Source organism: Paroedura picta, chromosome 6, assembly GCF_049243985.1.
Source record: "Paroedura picta isolate Pp20150507F chromosome 6, Ppicta_v3.0, whole genome shotgun sequence".
NCBI lineage: Eukaryota > Metazoa > Chordata > Lepidosauria > Squamata > Gekkonidae > Paroedura > Paroedura picta.
In genome coordinates, this window is record NC_135374.1 from 19302597 (window position 1) to 19324353 (window position 21757).

General features: G+C 46.0%; 1 protein-coding gene across 2 annotated transcripts in view; it reads right to left on the minus strand.

The window, feature by feature from the left end:
• Positions 1 to 952: 952 nt before the first annotated feature.
• The window catches only part of SLC35F2 (solute carrier family 35 member F2), a 29505-nt gene continuing 8700 nt past the window's right edge, over positions 953 to 21757 (minus strand). The window contains exons 2-8 of one of the 2 annotated variants that reach the window (XM_077341587.1): positions 18961 to 19136; positions 16480 to 16607; positions 13059 to 13218; positions 10444 to 10600; positions 6575 to 6627; positions 5210 to 5364; positions 953 to 1508 (exon numbers count right to left, since the gene is read on the minus strand). In XM_077341587.1, coding sequence (XP_077197702.1) covers positions 1260 to 1508; positions 5210 to 5364; positions 6575 to 6627; positions 10444 to 10600; positions 13059 to 13218; positions 16480 to 16607; positions 18961 to 19136 — 1078 coding nt within the window. In that variant the 3' untranslated portion in view covers positions 953 to 1259. The other variant, XM_077341586.1, reaches the window with a different exon arrangement.

Genomic DNA, 21757 nt, shown 5'->3' on the forward strand with positions numbered 1-21757 from the left:
AGGACAACTGCAATACAGCGCTGGGGGATAAATCCCAATCCATTTTGAGTGACCACTGCTAAAAACGAATAATGATATTTTTTTTAAGTATGGCACAGAGAACAGGTTGTATTAAAAGAAGAGTTGGCGTTTATGTCCCACTTTTCACTACCCCAAGAAGTCTCTAAGTGGCTTCCAATCACCTTCCCTTCCTCTCCCCAAAACAGGCACCCTGTGAAAGGCCTCATATAATGCCAGTCCTTGACAGCCTAATGGAGAGATGCTCATCCTGTGGGCCATGATGCAAGAGCTGTCCAGATCTAGATAACCGCACTGACAAACAGAAGCAGGGTTCTATGTATGAATCGACACAGGCCACCAGCATGGAAGATGCATGGTGCTCCAGCTCTGCTACTGAATGGGAGGGGCAGAAAGGATGCCAATCTCAGCTTAGCCCCGCCCCTTCCTCTTCCTGATCCTACACTCCCATTGGGGGGTTGACATGACCATATATGGTCATAGCAACAAAAAATGTTTAACAAATTTTAAAAACATACAAAAATGAACTAACTCCCATCGTTCCAGGGCCATCAAGAAATCCCAGGGTTCCAAAAAAACCCTGGTTGAGAAAACCTGGCCTATCTCACTGCACAAGTGGCCAGCCTACTGCAGAGGGCCTTGGAACCTGAGAATAGCTCCTAAAGGGACCGTGGCCAAAAAAAGCTTGAGAAGAGCTGAACTGGAGGAACAAATAAAGTCCAAGGCAGTTCAGGTAGGAATTAATATGGTCCAAGTGTCACCAGATCTCAAGTTGCTTAGTCTCTCTCCCTTTAGATCCCCCCCCCCACACACAGACAATATTTTATTTGCCTGTATTTCTCCTCTCTCCACACATTTGTCAATCAGATTCATCTCCCCCCCCCCCCCCCCCGAAAAATCCTGCAGTCCTTGAAATAGAAACTGAAGAACCGGCTCAAAATAAGCCATTATTTTATTTGGAGTGCAATTTGTTTTTGTTAAGTTAGACATGTGTTTACTAAAAAGAATTATTACGACTCTTTCCCCACCTCTCAAGTGCCATGCCTATTAGTCATTCCTCTGACGGCTCAAGGTCCGGATTTTCTGGGAATGCAACTTAGTCAATTTAAGGATCTACGTTGCAGACTTTGGCATGGGACCCTGACAGGTCTCTCTCCGGTCCCCAGTGCGGTCTAATGTCCGTTCTTTCTTGTTGGCTGATATTTTCAAGGCCATTCCCACTCTCCCGAGGAATCTCTGCTTCACAAGGCTGAGAGCTCAGTAGCCAGCGATCCCTCTGCCCCGCTTTCTTCTCCGTCGTGCTGTGCAGGTGAGTCGGCTGCCGGGTCCAGGTGGTTCTCCTCGATTTTCAAGGCAAGGTTGTCAAACCCGATACTGGCCGTGAGCGGCAAGCTGGACGAGGCAGCCTCCGCAGTGCGGGTCGGCGTGGAGCAATACAGGATGAACCCCACCATGATGACCACAAACGAGAGGAGGTACAGCACTGAAAACTGACCAAGGCAAGAGCAGAGGTTAAGAGCACGTTCGTAAGACCTGGGCGCCATCCAGCTGCAAAAGACGCACAGCAATCCCTTGAAGCCCTGCCTTGGGAGACCTGAAGGCAAGCAACCACACAAGGTGAATTGCCGTTGTTTGTCTCTGCACCACAACCCAGGACTGCAGCACTGGGAAACAGCAGCCAGCACTGCCAGGGAAACAAACTTCCCAAAGCAGCAACAAGTTGAAACAAAGAGCCCTGTTTTTAGTTGGAGTCCTACAACCAAAGTGATGCTGATAAACACAACGCCCCATCCTCTCCTGGTGTTTTGCATTTCCAAAGGGTCTTAGGTAAGGTTCAGTTCCTGGTAGTAAATCCAATGAGAAAGGGGACTGGCTCAGAGACGCTGTCCTTTATTACTAGGTTTGCTGCCACAGAAAAGGAAAACACAAAAGGATTTGTATGACTTTAGCAGAGTGCTAAATTGGAGATTTTGTTTTGACAACTTAACTTATCTAAGATGATTCCTAAGACCCTTTAGAGATCATCTGCCATCCCCACCGTTCTCCCTTGAGAAAGCAAAATGCAAAATGTCGGGACAGGACTGGCCACTGTATTTTTCAGCATCGGATTTAGCTCTCTGGAAGAATAAAAAAATCATAATATCATCTTTGCATAATAATACAGATCATGTTCTTGCATTTGTTTTGTACTTGTGGTTGAAACGAAGATAACACTTGCGAGTTTACTAAAAACGTCGCTCTTTGTTCAAACTTCACACTGAGCCAAGTTCTGTATTGTCTTCTCAGACAGGCAGTGGCTCTCCAGAGTCCCTGCTGGAGATCTTTCAGATCACCTACTAACCGATCCTGAACTGGAGATGCCAGGGATTGAACCAAGGACCTCCTGCTGACCAAGCAGTTGTTCTACCTTGGGGCCAAATCCCCTTCTGAGTGCAGCATACAAATTAAGACAAGCACATGTAGTGCCGGAAAGCAGGAGGCAATATCCTATCAGCTAGGCCTCTTATAACCCCTCTGTTTCCTATCGTTCTGACCTCTCCAGCACATTTTAACCTGCCCTCCCTGCAAGGAACTCAGGGTGACATGCATGGCTTCCCTTTCTCCGCTTCATCTCTACAAGACACCTGTGAGTAGGCTGAGCTGAAAGAAAATGGCTGGTCTAAGGTCGCTCCACAAACTTCCACGGCCAGGTGGGGATTTGAACACAGCTTTTCTGGACCCCAGTCCAGCCTCACCAGGAGACCAACCTGGTTCTCACCTCTTACTCTAGCTAAGGTGTTTTGCTGCAGTTATTCGTACAGAATTCCTATTGATGGTTAACATATGTGTGTTACTTATTTCTGAACGAGTTAAATTTAACGGGCAGAGGGATGAAGGGTTCTGGTCGTTTTCCAAATGCCAAATCCCATTTCTTAATTAATCAACCTTTTTCCCCATCTGCCCGTCCACAGGAAGAGGCCATAGTTCAGTGCAGAGCCAGCATGGCGAGGTGGTTAAAGAGCAGTGGCCTCTAATCTGGAGAACCAGGACTGAATCCTTGCTCCTCCTCCACATACAACCGGCTGGGCGACCTGGGGCTAGTCACAGTCCTGTTAGAGCTGCTCTCACAGAGCAGTTTCTCTTAGAGTTCTCTCAGCCCCACCTCCCTCACAGGGTGTCTGTTGCGGAAAGTGGAAGGCAAAGTGATTGTAAGCCACTTAGAGGCTCCTTTGGGTAGTTAAAAGTGGGGTATAAAAGCCAGCTCTTCTTCTTCAAGTACTCTTAGGGCTGTTCCCACAGAGCAGTTCTGTGAGAGCTGTCAACCCCACCTGCCTCACAGGTGTGGGGAAAGGAAGAGAAAAGTGTTTATAAGCCACTTTGGGACTCCTTCAGGTAGTGAAAATCTCGTCTGCTAGGCACTCAGAAAGTCCCAAGTCTCACCCTTCAGCATCTCCTGCTTCAAGGCTCTTGAAGACCTGCACTTCTGATGGCATCTTGGAAAACTGCTGCTAGTCCGAGTAGGCAGACACCCTGGCATGAACCAACATATAAAGCAGCTCTCGTCTGTGATACAACTGGCAGAGATTTGGGGGTAGGGTTGATTTTTCACCACCACCACCCCCAAACCCCCATCTTCCCAAACGGAACATAAGACCCATCTTTGGAAAGGACCTGGTATCATCTGCTCTGACTTGCAGTGGCTCTGTGCGGTCTCAGCAAGAGGTCTTCCAGATCTATTTACCTGGAGATCGAACCTGGGACCTTCTGTGTGCAAAGCAGATACTCTGCCACTGAGCCACAGTCCCTCCCTGCTCTCTCTCTCTCTCTCTCTCTCTCTCTCTCTCTCTCTCTCTCTCTCTGTCTGTCTGTCTGTCTGTCTGTCTGTCTGTCTGTCTCTGCACCCCCTCCACTTCAGCCCGGACTTTGTTAGAGCCCAAGGAGGAAGCTATAATGGGAAATGGATGAAAGACGGCAGGTCTGTTACCTCCCACTGGAAACCTGGCCCAGAAACACCCTTCAGGCCTCTCTTTGAAATCCAGGGCCCAGCTGACAATGTCCCTTGGCTGACTGATCTGCTGGTGATCAAAAGCACAGTGGATCAAATGAATAAGGTCCCCCCGGGAAGGGGGGGGGGTGGAGAATTGAGAAGGGAGAAAAGAAACTCAGTTTGACCTACGCTTCCCCTTCCCAAGTGGAAACATGCCACAACCAGTAGATGAAAGCTGTTCCCATGAGGCCCTGCCAGTGTTTGCTGGCAGGGGCTCATGGGAATTGTAGTCCACAAACATCTGGAGGACCACAGGTTGACTACCCTTGCCTTATGGTATCCAAATCAAAACATACGATAATGACCATGATTCCTCTACTGGCTGCTAACAGCCTCTTGAAAGGAACAAGTCCAAACAGAAACACAGCCTGTCCCATCCATTTGCATCAGAGCCGACGAAAGGAAATAAAATCAGATCTTTCAGGCCTGGAGCCAGATGTGCAGGCTTATCCACCGCAGTTCTGCTGGGAAAAGGGATGCTTCTGAGTAAGGAAGCTAAGCTTCTTAAGGCACGAACTCCCCCTGCATCTCCTTAAGGCCGTTCTAGCAAATCGGTTATGCAAACACAATGTGGCAAATGGGTTTCCCACCAGGGAAGGTGACATTTAAGCATGTAATATGGTAAGGTCCTTTTTAGGGGAAATCTAGCTTTAAGGTCCTGTACAAGATGCACGTAATGCAGGTGGGTGTGGTATATTTACATACCACATTGCAGGAGAAGAAGGAAGTGTTCAATGCCCCAGACACATACTCTTTCGCCTTCTCATAACTAGCAAAAAGAGTACCAATAAAAACATAAAATAAGCTACATAGAGTGATCAAATGCAAAAAGTAGATTTATGCTTTTCTCGACACAGATTTTGGACTGCCAAGCTGCTGCAGAACTTTCATGACTTGAGCAGACACAATACAAAACCTGCAAGTTACGCTTAGAACAAGGTGGGATAGCAGGATTGAAGAAATTGGATTTTAGCTGTGTTTTAATATTTTATTCAGATCTATACTTGTATTTTGTATTTTATTCGCTGATGCAAACCGCCCCTAGACCATTGTCAGGGAAGGGTGGTTTAGACATTCCAAAACTAAACAAACAAACAAATGCAAGCTGTTTATCCGCTCTGTTAACTCTTGAATGAAGCCTAGCTGCAAACAAAGGATGCTCACCTTGTATTCAAACAAGAAGAGTCCAAAGAAAAGGCTGTAGAGGTCAGCTGTCAGGATGCCCAAGTTGACGGAGGTCGCGCTGGTCACTCTGATCACTATGGGCATGAAGCTGTACAGCCCAAACATGCAGAGGGCAAAAGCCAGAAAGAGCAAGACTGCAAGACAAGACAGCGTCTCAACATTAAAAGACACGGAACTCCAGAAATAAGAACAGGGGTCAATAGTAAGGACAAGTGTTCTCAGGGGCATTTAAACTCACAGACAGACGGCACCAAAGAAACTCCCTCCCTGCTGCTGCCAGAGGTGGGCCTTCTGCCCCTTTTACTAGTGACTAAGGTGACCTGTTTGAGCATTTCCAGAGACCCTCCTCCATAGGCTGGCTTTTTGAGTAAGATGGGCAGGAAGCCGGGATTTTAATATCCCTTTTGTTTCCAGTTTTTGCACTGGGGTTCCAAGATTATTTTAGAAATGTTTCAAATCCTGAAAGGCAGGGTATACATTTTGTCAATAAATAAAGGTGCATGTGTAAAAAAAATTAAGGTGCATGTCACTTCTCAACGGGCTTATGGCGACCCTACAGAGGGTTTGCCATGGCCTGTCTCTGCGTAGCAACCCGTGACTTCCATACTGTTCTCCAATCCAAGTACTGACCAAGGTTGCCCCTGCTTAGCTTCCATCTGATGAGCACCTGGCCCATCCATGTCAGAGCTATTCTCACCCCTCCACCCCCGCTCTCAAACCTGTGGGGTTTTCAAGGCAAGAGGCATTCAAAGGAGGTTTGCCATGGCCTGCCTCTGTATAGCAACGCCAGGCTTCCTTGGTGGTCCCCTGCTCAAATATTAACCGGAGCCAACCTTGTTTAGCTTTTGAGAACTGATAAGAACAGGCTAGCCTGGCCATCCAGATCAGATATATGTCGGGTTAAACAAATTTCAAATGAATTGAGTGCCACCTAGAGAAAGCCATGTGCATCCAAGTTGCACTGGTATTGATCCAGTAGGCAAAATTACCTATGTTTCAAAGGGCTGGATCCAATTACTCCCTTCTGTCAAACTGTAGCCAACCCTACCCTTCAGCAGAAAGAAACTTTATCCACTGACATCTCCACTGTAGATGGAATTTTTCCTCCATTGGAAGAAAATTTAATGGAAACAAATTATTGGATGCAACCTACGGTTTGGTAGCACTGATTAAGAGATTCAGAGACCCCCCCTGGGGCAGTCACATCTGCCCAACCCAACCTCCATACCCTCTGCCCCCATCTACTTTTTATGGCCAAGTAACAAAACTGAACAAACACACAACACAAAAAGACTGCACTCAAAGTTGAATGCAAAAGAATCAGCATTTTGGCATAACACATACCAATTTTCCAGTTCCACTGAATATTAGCTATGTCTTTATGTTCCAAAATACCCCTAAAGAGAGGGCAAGATGAGAGGAAAGGAAGAAAAGAACAAGACCAGTATTAATACTCTGAAAGGTGGTTTTCATAGCGTAACGTATAATTCTTTACATTTGTAATAACAGATGATTAACCCTATCCGACATCCACTAAAACAATGCATCTTCCTACCTATATAAGCAGGACCTCGATTACTAGAGATCAGGTCACTCCCTTTCTCATTGGACAACTGTCCCATCAAAGGGCTTGCAGGAGAGGCTAGGAGGAAGGATGGCAATACAGCCCCTAGCTCTCATTCAGATGTTGGACATGGACCTCTCGGGATGCACCTATGCACCCACTTAACAGAAAGTAAGCACTATTAAAAGGTGACTGTGAGCTGCTTTGTAAGCAGGGTATAAAAAACAACTCTTCTTCTTTCTTCTTAATAGTAAGATCTAGTTCTGAGTAGATCTAGTTCTCCGCAGGGCCTGTAAGACGGAGCTCTTCCGCCAGGCTTATAACTGAGGCCGGGCGGAAAGAAGATCACCCCCCCTCACAAACTGGCGGTAGAGAGCGTCACCCCCCTCCGTAGTTGAGGATGCGGAGAGCAAATGAGTAGATTACGCCATCGCTGTTGCCATTACTGTAAATTATCGGTTTTTATTGTCATTTTATGGTTTTAGGGGACGGGGTTATGTAAGCCGCATTGAGCCTTCGGGGGGAGGCGGGGTATAAATATAATAATAATAATAATAATAATAATAATAATAATAATAATAATAATAATAATAAGTGTAGGATTGCACTGTCAATCTCCCAGTGTAGCAGGAGAGGAGTCAGGGCTCCTCCTACCCATTGGACCAGAAATCCAGCTCACCACCACCACGAGTGTGTGGCAAACCCACAGACCTCTTTGCCCCAGCAGGTGACAGGGAGATGGACTGCTGGCTCATAACTCATTTTGGAAGTTAATTCAGGGGGAGGGGGAACGAAAGATTATTTAAAGATAATGTGGAATAGTTTTATTATTTATCGAATGGAATTTCCAGACTACAGCTCATTAAAAAAATGTTCTTTAATGGATGGAAACCCTTACCTGAAAATCTGAATAAGCCATTGAAAGTTGTATTAGAGCATACTATTTCCCAGAAACAATGAAAATTATGTAAATTTTCAGACAACTTGGATGGAAACATACACACCTCCCCTTTTCTCCTTTCTTCCTTTTTACCTAGTCTTGTATTGGTTTGTTATATTTTTTTTGTTGGAATTATCTCTTATATTGGATTGGATATGAGGTTAACAACTGGAGTCCTTGTTGTTGGCATTTGTTTTGTATGTGTAAAATAAATGTTAAAACAAGAAAGTGTCCTTTCTCTAGTCATCCCCTTGGAAAGGGGAAGGTACAGAAAGTGGAGAAGCAGATCTTAAATAATGGCTGAGATGGTCTTTTCTTCCTCCACCTCAGTCTCTCACCCATGGCTTAACTGACCCAGACAAGAAAGTTTCTCAGGAGGAAAATGCAAGAAGTGTGGCTGGGTAAAGAAAGCAGTCCCTGGAAGAGAACTGCACCCCAGGAGAGGGTCTGTGAGAGCTGGGGTTTCTCAGGACTACTGTGGCCAACTTTCATATTAATGGATTGAAACCAAAAGGTAGCTCTGGGATTGATACACAAACTGTAGCTGCAATCTATTTTATCACTTCTTTTTTTTTATCCTGACCTCCTCTGAGGTGCTCAGGGAAGCATATATGACTCTGTCTACCATCACCACAGACCCAGAAAGGTCAGGCTGAGAGAAAGGGACTGGCCCAGGATTACTTGGTAAGCTTCACAGCTAAGGGCTTTAGCACATGTGTTATTCTCATCAGTTGTGTGCTCTTATCATTGTGTGTTTCTGAGCATGTTTTGCTCCCAGTGGGAGGTCATTGATTTTTCAGTGATCCCCCCCCCCCAAGTTTTTCCAAGTACTTAAAAAAGTGCCCATAAAAAACCCAGAGAAACAGCAAGGAGAGATCGAAGCAACAGCAAGAAGGCACAAAACACTTGTGGAAATGGGGGGGGGGGAGACACAGCAGGGACACACAACTGAAACCCTCCGTGGGGATTCAAACCTGGGCTGCCCCAGTCCTAGTCTAGTCACTAAACCATGTTGGCTTTGCAAATGCAGACTGACCGAGAGACCTTTGTTTACCAGCTCTGGTTTAGTCAAACCCTGCTTGACCATCCCAATGTAGACAGATTGTCACTTCTATGGGATGCAACTGTAATCTTATGCAGAGGCCTGCACTGTGAGTCAAATGAATCGCTCCCAAGGGAAAGTCAAAACCGCTTCATTTGAAAAAGTTAATATACACTGAACACCCTGATACACATTTACTCTTAGCTGTAAGTAGGCCTGTCACTTGGAAGAAATCTTAAGACGATCATGTAAGTTTTAAATGACTACTTCTTCATGAATGCGCCGGCAAATATAAAAGGTTATAAAAAGGGGGGAAAGTAAGCTGCAATTCTAAAGTCCCTTTCTTGGGAGGAGGCCCCAGGACTCAGAGTTGTCGACCTGCATAGGAATGCTCAGATACATCTGTATGTCAAAACAGGAAGGGGGAAAAGATGTCTCTGAGATGGTTCCTGCCATGTGCAGTTTTTGTAAGTATCGACATCAAAAACAATAAACATCTTTGATCAACTGGAAATGCTTTAACTGGTTTTTTGTCTGACTATGGCCAAAAGCTTTAAGCACGTCTTAAGTCATCATTAACAAACCTCTCCTCCTTCTAAATTTCATTTAATCTTTATTTTGGCGTAGTACTCTGCAATTCAGGGATTAACTTCATAGTTTAAATGTTATTGGGAAACTGCCTTTCAAGAAGAGGGAGCCTACTTTTCCTAGGATAAGGTTTCTGTGGCTTTAGCGGCTGAATAATGGGAACAAACTCTCCCCATTATGAAGAAAAAGCGTCACTTTGTTGGGTACCAGTAGGTATCTGACCATCTAACAAACCACAGCAACCCCCCCCTACATAGTGTCATCATTAACTAGAAAAGAAAGGCCTCAAGATGTAAAAGATTAATCCCACAGTCTTTAACCACATGGTTTCTTCTATGAAGGTCTAGGCTATCATTTGCATGAATAACCATTTACAGGATTTAGAATTCCAGTGGGTAAGCATCTAAGCTACAAAAAGCACATACACACACACACAAAAACTAAACACATTGTTACAGTGATCCTCCCTCAGTGTCTTTGGAGCCATATGAGGCTCTTCTGAACACAGTTCCCCATTAGAGCACCTACCCCATGGTTCTGGAAAGTGAGCAGGGTTTTTGGCTGCTGGGATTCGTGTTTGACAGGTGGTTTCCACCTTGAAACAGCCATCAGCACAAGGACAGGTAACTTGGGGGGCTCCTTGAGGTGTAGGCCTCATCCCAGGAATGGAAATTAGTGTGGCTCTTTTCAAAATTGCCAGTGTGGTTCTCTGTGAGCCACAAAATGAGTACCTCTGGACCCTGAAGCGAAAGTACTAGGCCTGGTCAGACAAATAAAAACACAAATGCTCAGGGTTGCCATACTGGCAAGGAATGCCCCCTGCAATTTAATGTCCTCTTTGCTACAGGAAGAAGAGGAGAGAGGTGAACAGAACAACCAGGAAGGAAATGAGAAGAAAAAACGGCTGCCATCTTTCCCAGTTCAGCACTGAATGCAAAGAACAATCGCCATACTAAGGGTCACCCGAGGTCCCCCGAGCTAATGATGGATTGACAACACATTCAGGGAAGGACAGACATCATTCTGCGATTGGGATGGTTTTCGTCATTAGAATTAAAGTACATATAACTGATCCTTACAGCTGCAGAGCGCTGATAACAGTCCCAAACAAGCCCACCATTCCTAGAAACTCCACTCTGCTCAGATTTTTCACAATGTATTCCTCACTCACATTCGAAATGGCATACAACGAGGCGCCGAGCAGGACTAAGATGTCTCCAATCACCACGTTGCTTCCTGCACGGAAAATGTCAATCAGTGAAAGAAGTTTAAAACGGGGAATTTTTTCTATAAAACGGTAAAATTAAATATGGAGACTTCCAACCAGTAATAACTGGAACCAGTGCTGAGTGACTCCCTTCTCTTTCAGAACGGTGTCCAGTAAGGCAGTCATTTCACCAAGACCCAGCTTGGGGTGGTGGTTAAGAGTGGCGGCCTGTAATCTAGAGAGCCCAGTTTGATTCCCCACTCCTCCACATGCAGCCAGCTGAGTGACCCTGGGCCAGTCCCAGAACTCTCTCAGCCCCACCTACCTCACAGGGTATCTGTTATGGGGACAGGAAGGGAAGGCAATTGTAAGATTCTTTGAGACTCCTCTGCATAGTAGAAGAAGAAGAGTTGCTTCTTATATGCCGCTTTTCTCTACCCGAAGGAGTCTCAAAGCGGCTTATAGTCGCCTTCCCTTTCCTCTCCCCATAACAGACACCCTGTGAGGGAGGTGAGGCTGAGAGAGCCCTGATATTACTGAAGAAGAAGAGGTGGTTCTTATATGCTGCTTTTCTCTACCCGAAGGAGTCTCAAAGTGGCTAACAATCACTCTCCCTTTCCTCTCCCCACAACAGACACCCTGTGTGGTGGGTGAGGCTGAGAGAGCCCTGATATCACTGCTCGGTCAGAACAGTTTTATCAGTGCTGTGGTGAGCTCAAGGTGATCCAGCTGGCTGCATGTGGGGGAGTGCAGAGTCAAACCCAGCTCGACAGATTAGAAGTCTGCACTCCTAACCACTACACCAAGCTTGGTACAAAAATCCAGCCCTTCTTATATTATTGTGGAAGTTATCTATTTTGATTCTCCCCTTCTATGGTTGTCAATTTCCAAGTGGGGCCCAGAGATCTCCTGAGTCCTTGGCATTATGCAAACATTTCAGAAACACTGATCTAGGTTTGGGTTGAAATCTCAATAACGTCCTATGAAAAACTGTTCTTTCTGTTGGACACCGTAAGAAATCCAGCTAAAGTACAATTCTGCATTTTTAGACCTTCCCGTGCTTTCTTTTGTATCTTTCCCTCCCTCCATCTCTTTGGCCATTAATAGCCCAATTTAGCTGTCTGTGAAAATCAATAGATTGATCTCAATAAGAGCAGGACCAAGTCCTGCCATCTCTAAAAAGTTCCTAAATGGATGCTGAGAGTCTTGCTTGCATCAGAAAAATCAAACGGCCCTGGGACACGGTATGCTGAGCTCGGGGCTGGCTGCAAGATGGAGTCATCCAGCAGTGGAGCATTGTTAGATTTCATTTAACTGCTTTTCTTATTAGACTTTTTCTTCAGCAGGGCTCCACAAGGAGATATTCAGCAAGTAAAGTGTTTCCTGACATGACACTGGTACTGCTGGGGAAAATATAGATCCAGTAATGCACAAGGAGAAACATAAATGGGCTTAGCACAGTTGCCCTTGTGTACACGATTCTGAAACATCTGTCATTTTCATTGCCGTGTCTTCCAATGTCTGGAAATGGCTTGCGCTAAAATTTTATCGAGTGGATAACTGGCTTGGGATAAGCAATGCTGAACTTAATGCAAGGGACCCGAGTTACATTAATTTTGTACTTGCGCATGGAGTCTAGCGCATGTGGAAATCTTCCGACAGATCCAAGCCACGGTTTGCTAAATTTCTGTATTGTCACACAGCTGCTAAAGATACAGGAAACTCTTGACAGGGAAAAACAAAACTGTAGGAGGAGGGAAGGAAGGAAAGGCACTGCAACCCAGATCTCTTCACTCTGCTTAGCTTTTTGAATTGGGGTGGGAGGGCCAAAGTGCCTTTGCACCATCACAAGAGATTTTGCACCCACAAGAGATTTTGCACCATCACAAGAGATTTTGGGACCTGAACACATGGAATTCATACAACGCCCATCTGAGGGACCACCTACCCTCCTATGCCCCCTGCAGGGCACTTCGCTCTGTGGGTGAAAATGTGTTGGTGATCCCTGCCCCACAAGAGGAACGCCTGGCCTCAACCCGTGCCAGGGCTTTTTCAGTCCTGGTCCCCACCTGGTGGAATGAGCTCCTGGGAGAGCTAAGGGCCTTGTCGGAACATGCAAAACAAGGCCTGCAAGACAGAGCTCTTCCACCAGGTCTTTGGGTGAGGCCAGGGCAATTAGATCTCCCCTCCCTACATGTATAACTCTCCACAAGTCAGCTTGGCTGGGAGTGGCAGCATATAACTCAATGAATGAATGAATGAATGAATGAATGAATGAATGAATGAATGAATGAATCAATCAATCAATCAATCAATCAATCAATCAATCAATCAATCAATCAATCAATCAAATAAACTGGTGCCAACATAAGAACCCCAGAACTGAAGCACATCAGGGACTGATGTTCAGATGAAAAGCAGAGCACCCAATTAGCCCCTTCTAATTAGCCCCTGGAATCCTTTGTGCACATTCTGCCAAGACCTTACCTTCACCTTCTTGCCTTCCAGCTAGTATATCTGCCCCGACCATGGTCCCTACACCCAGCAGGCAGACAGCGACAGCAAGGAAATGGATCAGTTTGTATCTTGCACGAAGGAAGAACCAAGATAACGCCATTAGCACCGGAATCCCAAAACAGTCCAGGAGCTGGTGAAGCACAGAAAGAAAACACACCCCAGTCTTACAGAGGGTCACAATTACTGATTTATACAGGCAGATAAACAAATGCGCGAGATATGATATAGGATTGGTACAAATCCAGATTCAGACTGGAGGCTCCTGCAGATAAATCCCACACCAATGGGTTTCCCTCCCACTGACACACGAAGGGATTTTGTGGTGTCCAACTTTGCCTGGATTCGGTGTTCAATTTTGGTCACGCAAAACATTCCTCCTGCGGTTTAGCTCAAATCAATAGTCCTATTAGTGTAGTGCTGTAAACTCAATTTTACAATAATCGACAAAATTCACTTTGTTGCTGTAATCCCCCCTTTATGTACTTAAAATAAGCCATAGTAACCACATTAAAATATTTCCAAAATACAATTAAAAAAACACAGCCACTTATTATCCTTTATAAAAAACACACTTCTTAATCCCAATTCTTCTATGCATTTTTCCAGGGCACATATTGCTGCAATTAAGAGCTAGTGTTGCACAGTGTAGTGGTTAGGAGCGGCAGCTTCTAATCTGGCAAAACCGGGTCTGCTTCCCTGCTCCTCCACATGTAGCCAGCTGGGTGACCTTGGGCTAGTCACAGCCCTGATAGTGCCATTCTCACAGAGCAGTCTCTCTCAGAGCTCTCACAGCCTCACCTACTTCACAGGGTGTCTGTGCCGGGGAGAGGAAAGGTGTTTGTAAGATGCTTTGAGGCTCCTTCTGATAATGAAAAGCGGGATATAAAAACAACGCTTCTTCTTCTTCTACAATTCAAAGGCTCCCATTTGCTTATGAGCTATGAAGTTATACAAATTCTCAGGACATATAGGCAAATTCCAAATTGGAGGATGGAGAGCACAGTACAGAGATTCTGAGTTAAATATGCACTTTTGTCCAATTAAACCAAGTTATCGATACCTAGATACCATGGGCTTCTGAGTGATGCTTCTTGCCCTGGATTAGCGTGTGTTGATAAAAAGGAACAGAAAAGACCTTTCCTTCCTTCTTTCACCTTGAGATTTCTGAAGCCTTTTACAATTACAGCTAATATGTCCTCCTGTATTTTTCCCCATGAGCCTCTTGTGGCGCAGAGTGGTAAGGCAGCAGACATGCTGTCTGAAGCTCTGTCCATGAGGCTGGGAGTTCAATCCCAGCAGCCGGCTCAAGGTTGACTCAGCCTTCCATCCTTCCAAGGTTGGTAAAATGAGTACCCAGCTTGCTGGGGGGTAAACGGTAATGACTGGGGAAGGCACTGGCAAACCACCCCGTATTGAGTCTGCCATGAAAACGCTAGAGGGCGTCACCCCAAGGGTCCGACATGACTCGGTGCTTGCACAGGGGATACCTTTACCTTTATTTCCCCCCATGTGTTTTGAAATATGTACACTCCCTTCAGATGACCACTCATCTTGGATTAACTTTTCACACTGTTCAAAGTGACACAACAGTAGGACCGGAAACTCTGGTGTTTTCAGCATCAGAAATGACCAGCCAGGTGTCATTCCTCTTAAAACAGTCTATTGCCTTAAAATGGTCTGTTTTTTAGCCATTCATTGGTTGCATCGAGGAATCTGTGTTGACGATCAGTATCAGAGCCAAAAGTCACAACTAAAAAGCTTTCTGGCCAAACAACTTCTGTGCCCTAGGTTAGTGACTTCTTGGGGGAAATGGTGAGCCCTTTAGGTTGTTACACTGACTAGCTTGTAAGATCTTATACAAGACAAGCAATTTTTTAAAAATTATTTAAAATATATTTATAAGCCCACCTTTTGCCTGAGCATCTCAGGAGCCAGCAGGTAACAACGGAAGAACTGTGTTATAAAATTAACCTTTAAAACAACAGGACACTAAAACCAGTCTAAAAATACCTTGTGCTCCCCCCCCCCACAAACTTGTAGGTATCCCTCTAAGCTCACCCTGGCTCAGACGGCACCAAATGCAGGCGACTGAAAAGGACTGGCCTTTATTGAGATTAAACGTGGGCTGCTCCCACATAGGTGATTCTCTCCAATCGAGCTCTCAAGAACCCAAGGAGGAATCTATACGAAGCCATCCTCCTCCTATTCCCCTTCTGCATTTGTCCACAGCATAGGCAGGAAGGTGTGGGCTGACAGACATGAAGGGACAGGGGAGGATACTTTCTCCGAGACTCACCGGCAAAGGGGCAGTGGGTCTCCTGCTGTGGCTCAAGGAGGCAGAGAAAGAGGTCAGTGTGATGGAGGTTCCCCTCGAGCTCCCAAAGGGGCCTTTTAATGCACAAAAGTTTTCACTTTTGTGCGCCTCCCAATTTTTTCCCCTACTTCTGGGATAGCATTTGCTCCGAATTTGCCTGAGATGTTTGAAGTGGCTGCAAGGATCCCAGCTCCCTTCCGAAAGGTGTCACGGGACCAATGTGGATTCTACATCGCCACTGCATTCGCTCTGGGGTAACAAGCTAGTGACGAGGGGATCACCTACCCAGCCACTCCAGCCCCGTTGCTGCATTTTTAGTAACACCTTCCAAGCGTCAGGATAAAGAGAGGCATCCCATGTACCTTCTGGCTCAGTATAAAAAGCTCTATTTCTTCCCTGCCCTACTGTCAAATATAATCGACTGCAGTGTACCAAATACACTCAGCTTCCATTAGAGGCTCTGCTGCTGCCGATATGGAAAGGGCCTGTACAAGGGATACTGTTTCTTTCTTGGCAACGTCCAAAAAATCATGACTAAAATGAACAGATATCCACCCACTTCATCTTACCGTCTTGCCTACAAACCATTCATGGAGGAGACGTCTATCAGGGTCTGCTAGCCAGGGTGACTAAAGGGAACCTCCATGTTGAAAGGAATCATAGAATCGTAGAGTTGGAAGGGACCTCCAGGGTCATCTAGTCCAACCCCCTGCTAAACAGAGTTATCGCAGAATCATAGAGTTGGACGGGACCTCCAAGGTCATCTGGTCCAACCCCCTGCTAAATGCAGGAACTCAAAACTACCTGCCTACCCAGAGTGGCCCCAAGTTCATGCCCAAGTGATCCTCCCCAACAAAAATCTCCAGAATTCAGCTTGGAACTTAACCTGAATCCCAGTGCCAGCGGAAGGCCTTGGCCTGTTGTTGGCCCTCAAGAGAAACTGATTGGCCACTCTGTGAGCCAGGATGCTGGACCAGATGGACGATGGGTCTGACCCAACAGGTATCTTCTTACGTTCATGCCACAATAAATGTATCAGGTCTTTAACGTTCTACAAGATCCTTTGGCTGTTTTTACCTGAACGCTTGTTAGGGTGGTGTACTGGTAGGCTTTGACGATGGCGTAGTTGGCTTCGACATCAACCAGCCCCAGCACAATGTACTTCCACCATTTCTCCTTCAGAATTTTCAAGAGGCTGTCACCATCTGGAGGGGAAGAAATACACAAGACGCGTCTATGGGAAGCAAGTCCAGCTCTCATGGGGAGGGGAAGCAGTTCAACTCCTAAATGTCTAAATTATCAGTTTCCAAACAACTTCCTGGAAACTCCTTCCATATAGCAATGTTTGCCAAGGAGCCCTCTCACGTGCACACACACTGTGGGCCTATTTTTGCCAGCTGAGTCCCCAGGTTCTGTCAACAGACATGCGCCAGGAGTCCCCTGTTGAAATTTCAATTCTCAGGCCCACAGGTGCCAATTTGGATTGGGACTGAAAAACAAGTATCAGGAAAAACTTTTTCACAGTCAGAGTAGTTCAGCAGTGGAATAGGCTGCCTAAGGAGGTGGTGAGCTCCCCCTCACTGGCAGTCTTCAAGCAAAGGTTGGATACACACTTTTCTTGGATGCTTTAGGATGCTTTGGGCTGATCCTGCGTAGAGCAGGGGGTTGGACTAGATGGCCTGTATGGCTCCTTCCAACTCTATGATTCTATGATTCTAAGTATGGAGCCCACTGTTCATTTCATTTTCCCAACATGAAACAGCCCTGGGAAATTTCTATTTGCCCTGCAGTGGAAACTTATGTGTATTGATAAGTTATGTGAGTCCCTTCAGGCAATCTGTCTCTCCAGCTGGGCAGACAGCAATTCCCTGGGGCTGGTTCAGGCTGGGAAAGTGGCACAGAGGGAAAGTTTAAGCCTCTGCTCCCAGATAGTGCCACAGTCCAAACCAGGGCTGCCAGGTCTCCCATTATAGTGGGGGGCATCCCACTGGCAGCCCCCCAGCCCACCTACTGCTCAACAAAATGGCAGAGGAAAAATCCCTAGGAAACCATGATGAAGAAGAAGAAGAGTTGGTTCTTATATGCCGCTTTTCCCTACCCGAAGGAGGCTCAAAGCGGCTTACAGTCGCCTTCCCATTCCTCTCCCCACAACAGACACCCTGTGGGGTGGGTGAGGCTGAGAGAGCACTGATATCACTGCCCGGTCAGAACAGTTTTATCAGTGCCGTGGCGAGCCCAAGGTCACCCAGCTGGTTGCATGTGGGGGAGCGCAGAATCGAACCTGGCATGCCAGATTACAAGTCCGCACTCCTAACCACTACACCAAACTGGCTCTCTTGATCGCTTTGATGGTGTGACATCACATCCAGCATAACCTTGATGCTATTGGGCCAACCCTCTATGATTCCACTGAGGGATTATGGTTTTACCCTAGATCAGGGGTAATCAACCTGTGGTCCTCCAAATGTTCATGGACTACAATTCCCATGAGCCCCCGCCAGCAAACGCTGGCAGGGGCTCATGGGAATTGTAGTTCATAAGCATCTGGAGGACCACAGGTTGACTACCCCTGCCCTAGATCACTGGTGGAATTCTACAGCATCATCCAGCATCACACTTCTGCAGCAACAGCAATGGGACTTTCATCAGCCAAACTGGACAAACTAGACCATGTCCAGAGGAGGGCAACAAAGATGGTGAGAGGTTTGGAGACCAAAACGTATGAAGAAAGGTTGGGGGAGCTTTGTCTATTTAGCCTGGAGAGGAGACAACTGAGAGGGGATTTGATTACCTTCAAGTATTTAAAAGGATGTCATATGGAGGATGGAGCAGAGTTGTTCTCTCTCACCCCAGAGGGAAGGACTAGAACCAATGGGATGAAATTAATCCAAAAGAAATTCCATCTAAACATCCGGAAGAAGTTCCTGGCAGTTAGAGTGGTTTCTCAGTGGAACAGGCTTTCTCGGGAGGAGGTGGGTTCTCCATCTTTGGAGATTTTTAAACAGAGGCTGGATAGCCATCTGATTCTGTGAAGGCTCAAGGGGGTGGCAGGTTACAGTGGTTGAGCGATAGGGTTGTGAATGTCCTGCATAGTGCAGGGGGTTGGACTAGATGACCCATGAGGTCCCTCCCAACTCTATGATTCTATGATCAGCCCCTGCGCCAGCTGCTAGCACTTGGCTGGCATCCCCCACTGTGCCTGACAATTCAAGTTTCAATCAGCATCTGAGTCTCCATGAAAGGACCTGTGACACTGGCAGACCTTGGAAGAGAGTTATGTAGCTGAGCTCACAATTTTTGCAGGGATTTATAAGGCCCACTCAGCCTCTCTCATTCTCCACACGAAGCCCAAGAAAACGCCCATAACCCTGGAAGAAAATGCTGCAGGAGGAACTAAAAAGTAATATTTAAGGCACTTTGACTGCCACTAGTGATTTTTCTACCTGAGAACACCAATTCCCAATACAGCTTGAAAATTACAGCATTTGCCAGAAAACGTTCAAAGGGAACAGTGCCATTGGTACCATAATACTAGGTTACGTTCCGTAATCTCCATACCTTTCCTACAGGCCAGAGTCGTCGTATACGCTAGAAGCAACAGGCAATAGTTGATGAAACTCTGCAGCATTGGGGTGTTCACCTGAAAGCGTTCGGCTAAATACTGGCTCGTAACTGCTGTCCCGCATATAAACAAGGAGAGCATCTGGCCCAGGGCAAGGGTTTTCACAATGTGCCTGTAAATGCAAAACAAGGAACAGCTTAGATCATCCTTATAAATCACTTTGGAGAAATGTGTCTCTTCACACCCAGGACCACTGAAGATTCCCTCAGCATCCGTATACGCCTCCAGTGCTGAAGCCACAGACTCCTGGCCTCCTGGAACCGTGTTCCTCTCCTTCATTCAGCAGTGCTCACCGGCAGAAGCTTGAAGCCCACCGGCATAGCTCAAGCTGTTGGTGTTGACCTTTACAGCAGTGGTCAGCAACCTTCTGGTTGACGCAGACCGCTGCTCCGGAGTGGCGGGAGAGGGCGGCCCGGGGCATATGTGCTTTACAGCATATGTGAAGGATTTCTTACTCCCTTACAAACCAATTCCAGTCATATTCTGAGATTAGGTGGGTCGCAATCTAGGAGAAGGCTTGTCTGTTGTGGCACCCAAACGCTGGAATTCTCTCCCAAGCTCTTCCCTTTTATTGCTGTCCTCTGCTAGCAAAGTCACCTGCATTTCCTCTGGTGTTCCCTCAATCATCCCTCCTTTCTGCTCCGGGTTTTAATAATGTTTTAAGATGTATTTTTATTATGTAGGGTTTTTTTTAATCCATTAGCTTCTTTGATGGCTCTGATGAGGGGAAGAAAGGTGGGGTGTAAATTTTGTAAATAAATAGAATCATAGCGTTGGAAGGGACCTCCAGGGTCATCTAGTCCAACCCCCTGCACAGTGCAGGAACTCACAACTAACTGCCCACCCACAGTAACCCCAATTTCATGCCCAAGCGATCGCTCCAGCAAAAAACTCCAGAATCCAGCATGGCCTGGAGGAAATAAATAGGATATTCTTTGACTGGTAAATAGTGCCATCCTAACCAGAGTTGATTTTAATTTTATTTATTTTTATTTTCTTGAATTTCTATACCACCCTCCCATAAGGCTCATGGTGATTTACATAAAACAATGGAGTTAGAAGGCCCCAACTCTGCATAGGATAACACTGTTATCCTATGCAGTCAGAGTAGTTCAGCAGTGGAATAGGCTGCCTAAGGAGGTGGTAAGCTCCCCCTCACCGGCAGTCTTCAAGCAAAGGTTGGATACACACTTTTCTTGGATGCTTTAGGATGCTTTGGGCTGATCCTGTGTTGAGCAGGGGGTTGGACTAGATGGCCTGTATGGCCCCTTCCAACTCTATGATTCTATTATTCTAATCACAGAAATAGCCTTCTCTGCATATTCATAGGTCTTCTCCAGTTTCTCTCAGAATCACAGATGCCCAGTACTAACTTTACCATGAAGTTGCAGAAATATTTTTTCCTAATGTGTTATAATGAATATTTCTCACTTGGGGAAAGATGGATCAATATCAAAATGAAACATTTTGCATAATAGATGCACTGGCAAAATTATTAATAACAACATGATTGCCTGTGGTGAAAGATGGAAGTTTGCTATTCTAGAGGGTGGTGCTAAAAGATCATACGGGGAAAAAATCTGACCTAAAAGGTTATAGGGATAATACCTTTTATAGGATTTAAGAATTGTGTTACAGAATCCTTCTTATATTGACAGAGAGAAGTTGTTTTCCATAAGGAACAGCAACCAGAGTTGCATAACAAGCATCTCCCTCATCACTAATTTCTCTAATTGTGCCACTGGGACAGCTATTGATTACCCCTGTTCTTATCTATTATTCATTCGCCCGTAAATAGAAGAGCAATTACCCGTCCCTGCCAAGCACTTGACCGCATCTCTCCGGCCTGCTCTGCCATGGCAGGAGAGATTAATTGCACTTGCTTCTCGGATGAGGTAATCTACTTGACCTCAGACAGACTTTTAGTTATACCAGGCACAATTTGATTTATTCTTCGCAGACCACGAAACTGAAGTATGCATGCACACAAAAGCTTACACCCTGGATAGAACTGCGTTGGTCTTAAAGATGCCACTGGACTCTTTGTTCGGCTGCTTAAGACCAACATGGTGACCTACCTGAACTTGCCACAAAAACTGTCAGATCTCTGGCCCTGGTTTGCTCAAGCTGGAGAAAGGAGGTGCAATGTGGTGGTAGTGCCCCAAAGCCACACTGCACCAGTTCAGACTGCAGGTGGTGAGTTCTAGTTTTGCATGTTCCTTTTCACAAACAAAGAACTCTACCTAAATAGCAAATGAGAACAGGAAGAAGAGAGGTTCAAAACACCATCCCTTTGACTGCTGGGCCAGTTTCTGGGCCGGCTGCAGAGGAAAGGACGCACAGTAATGGGTTTAAACTACAACGATATAGGCTAGATATCACAGTCAGAGTAGTTCAGCAGTGGAATAGGCTGCCCAAGGAGGTGGTGAGCTCCCCCTCACTGGCAGTCTTCAAGCAAAGGTTGGATACACACTTTTCTTGGATGCTTTAGGATGCTCAGGGCTGATCCCGCGTTGAGCAGGGGGTTGGACTAGATGGCCTGTATGGCCCCTTCCAACTCTATGATGCTATGATTCTATTTACACAGGTTTTTGTTTTGTTTGTAACCAAAATGTGACCTTGAAGAGGGGCAGTCCAGCCTACCAACCTCAGGTATCTGCTACCTCATTCTCCTACCTGTGTCACTCAGGCCTCCATTTTGAACCCAAGTCATCCATAAATTGGTTGAATTTG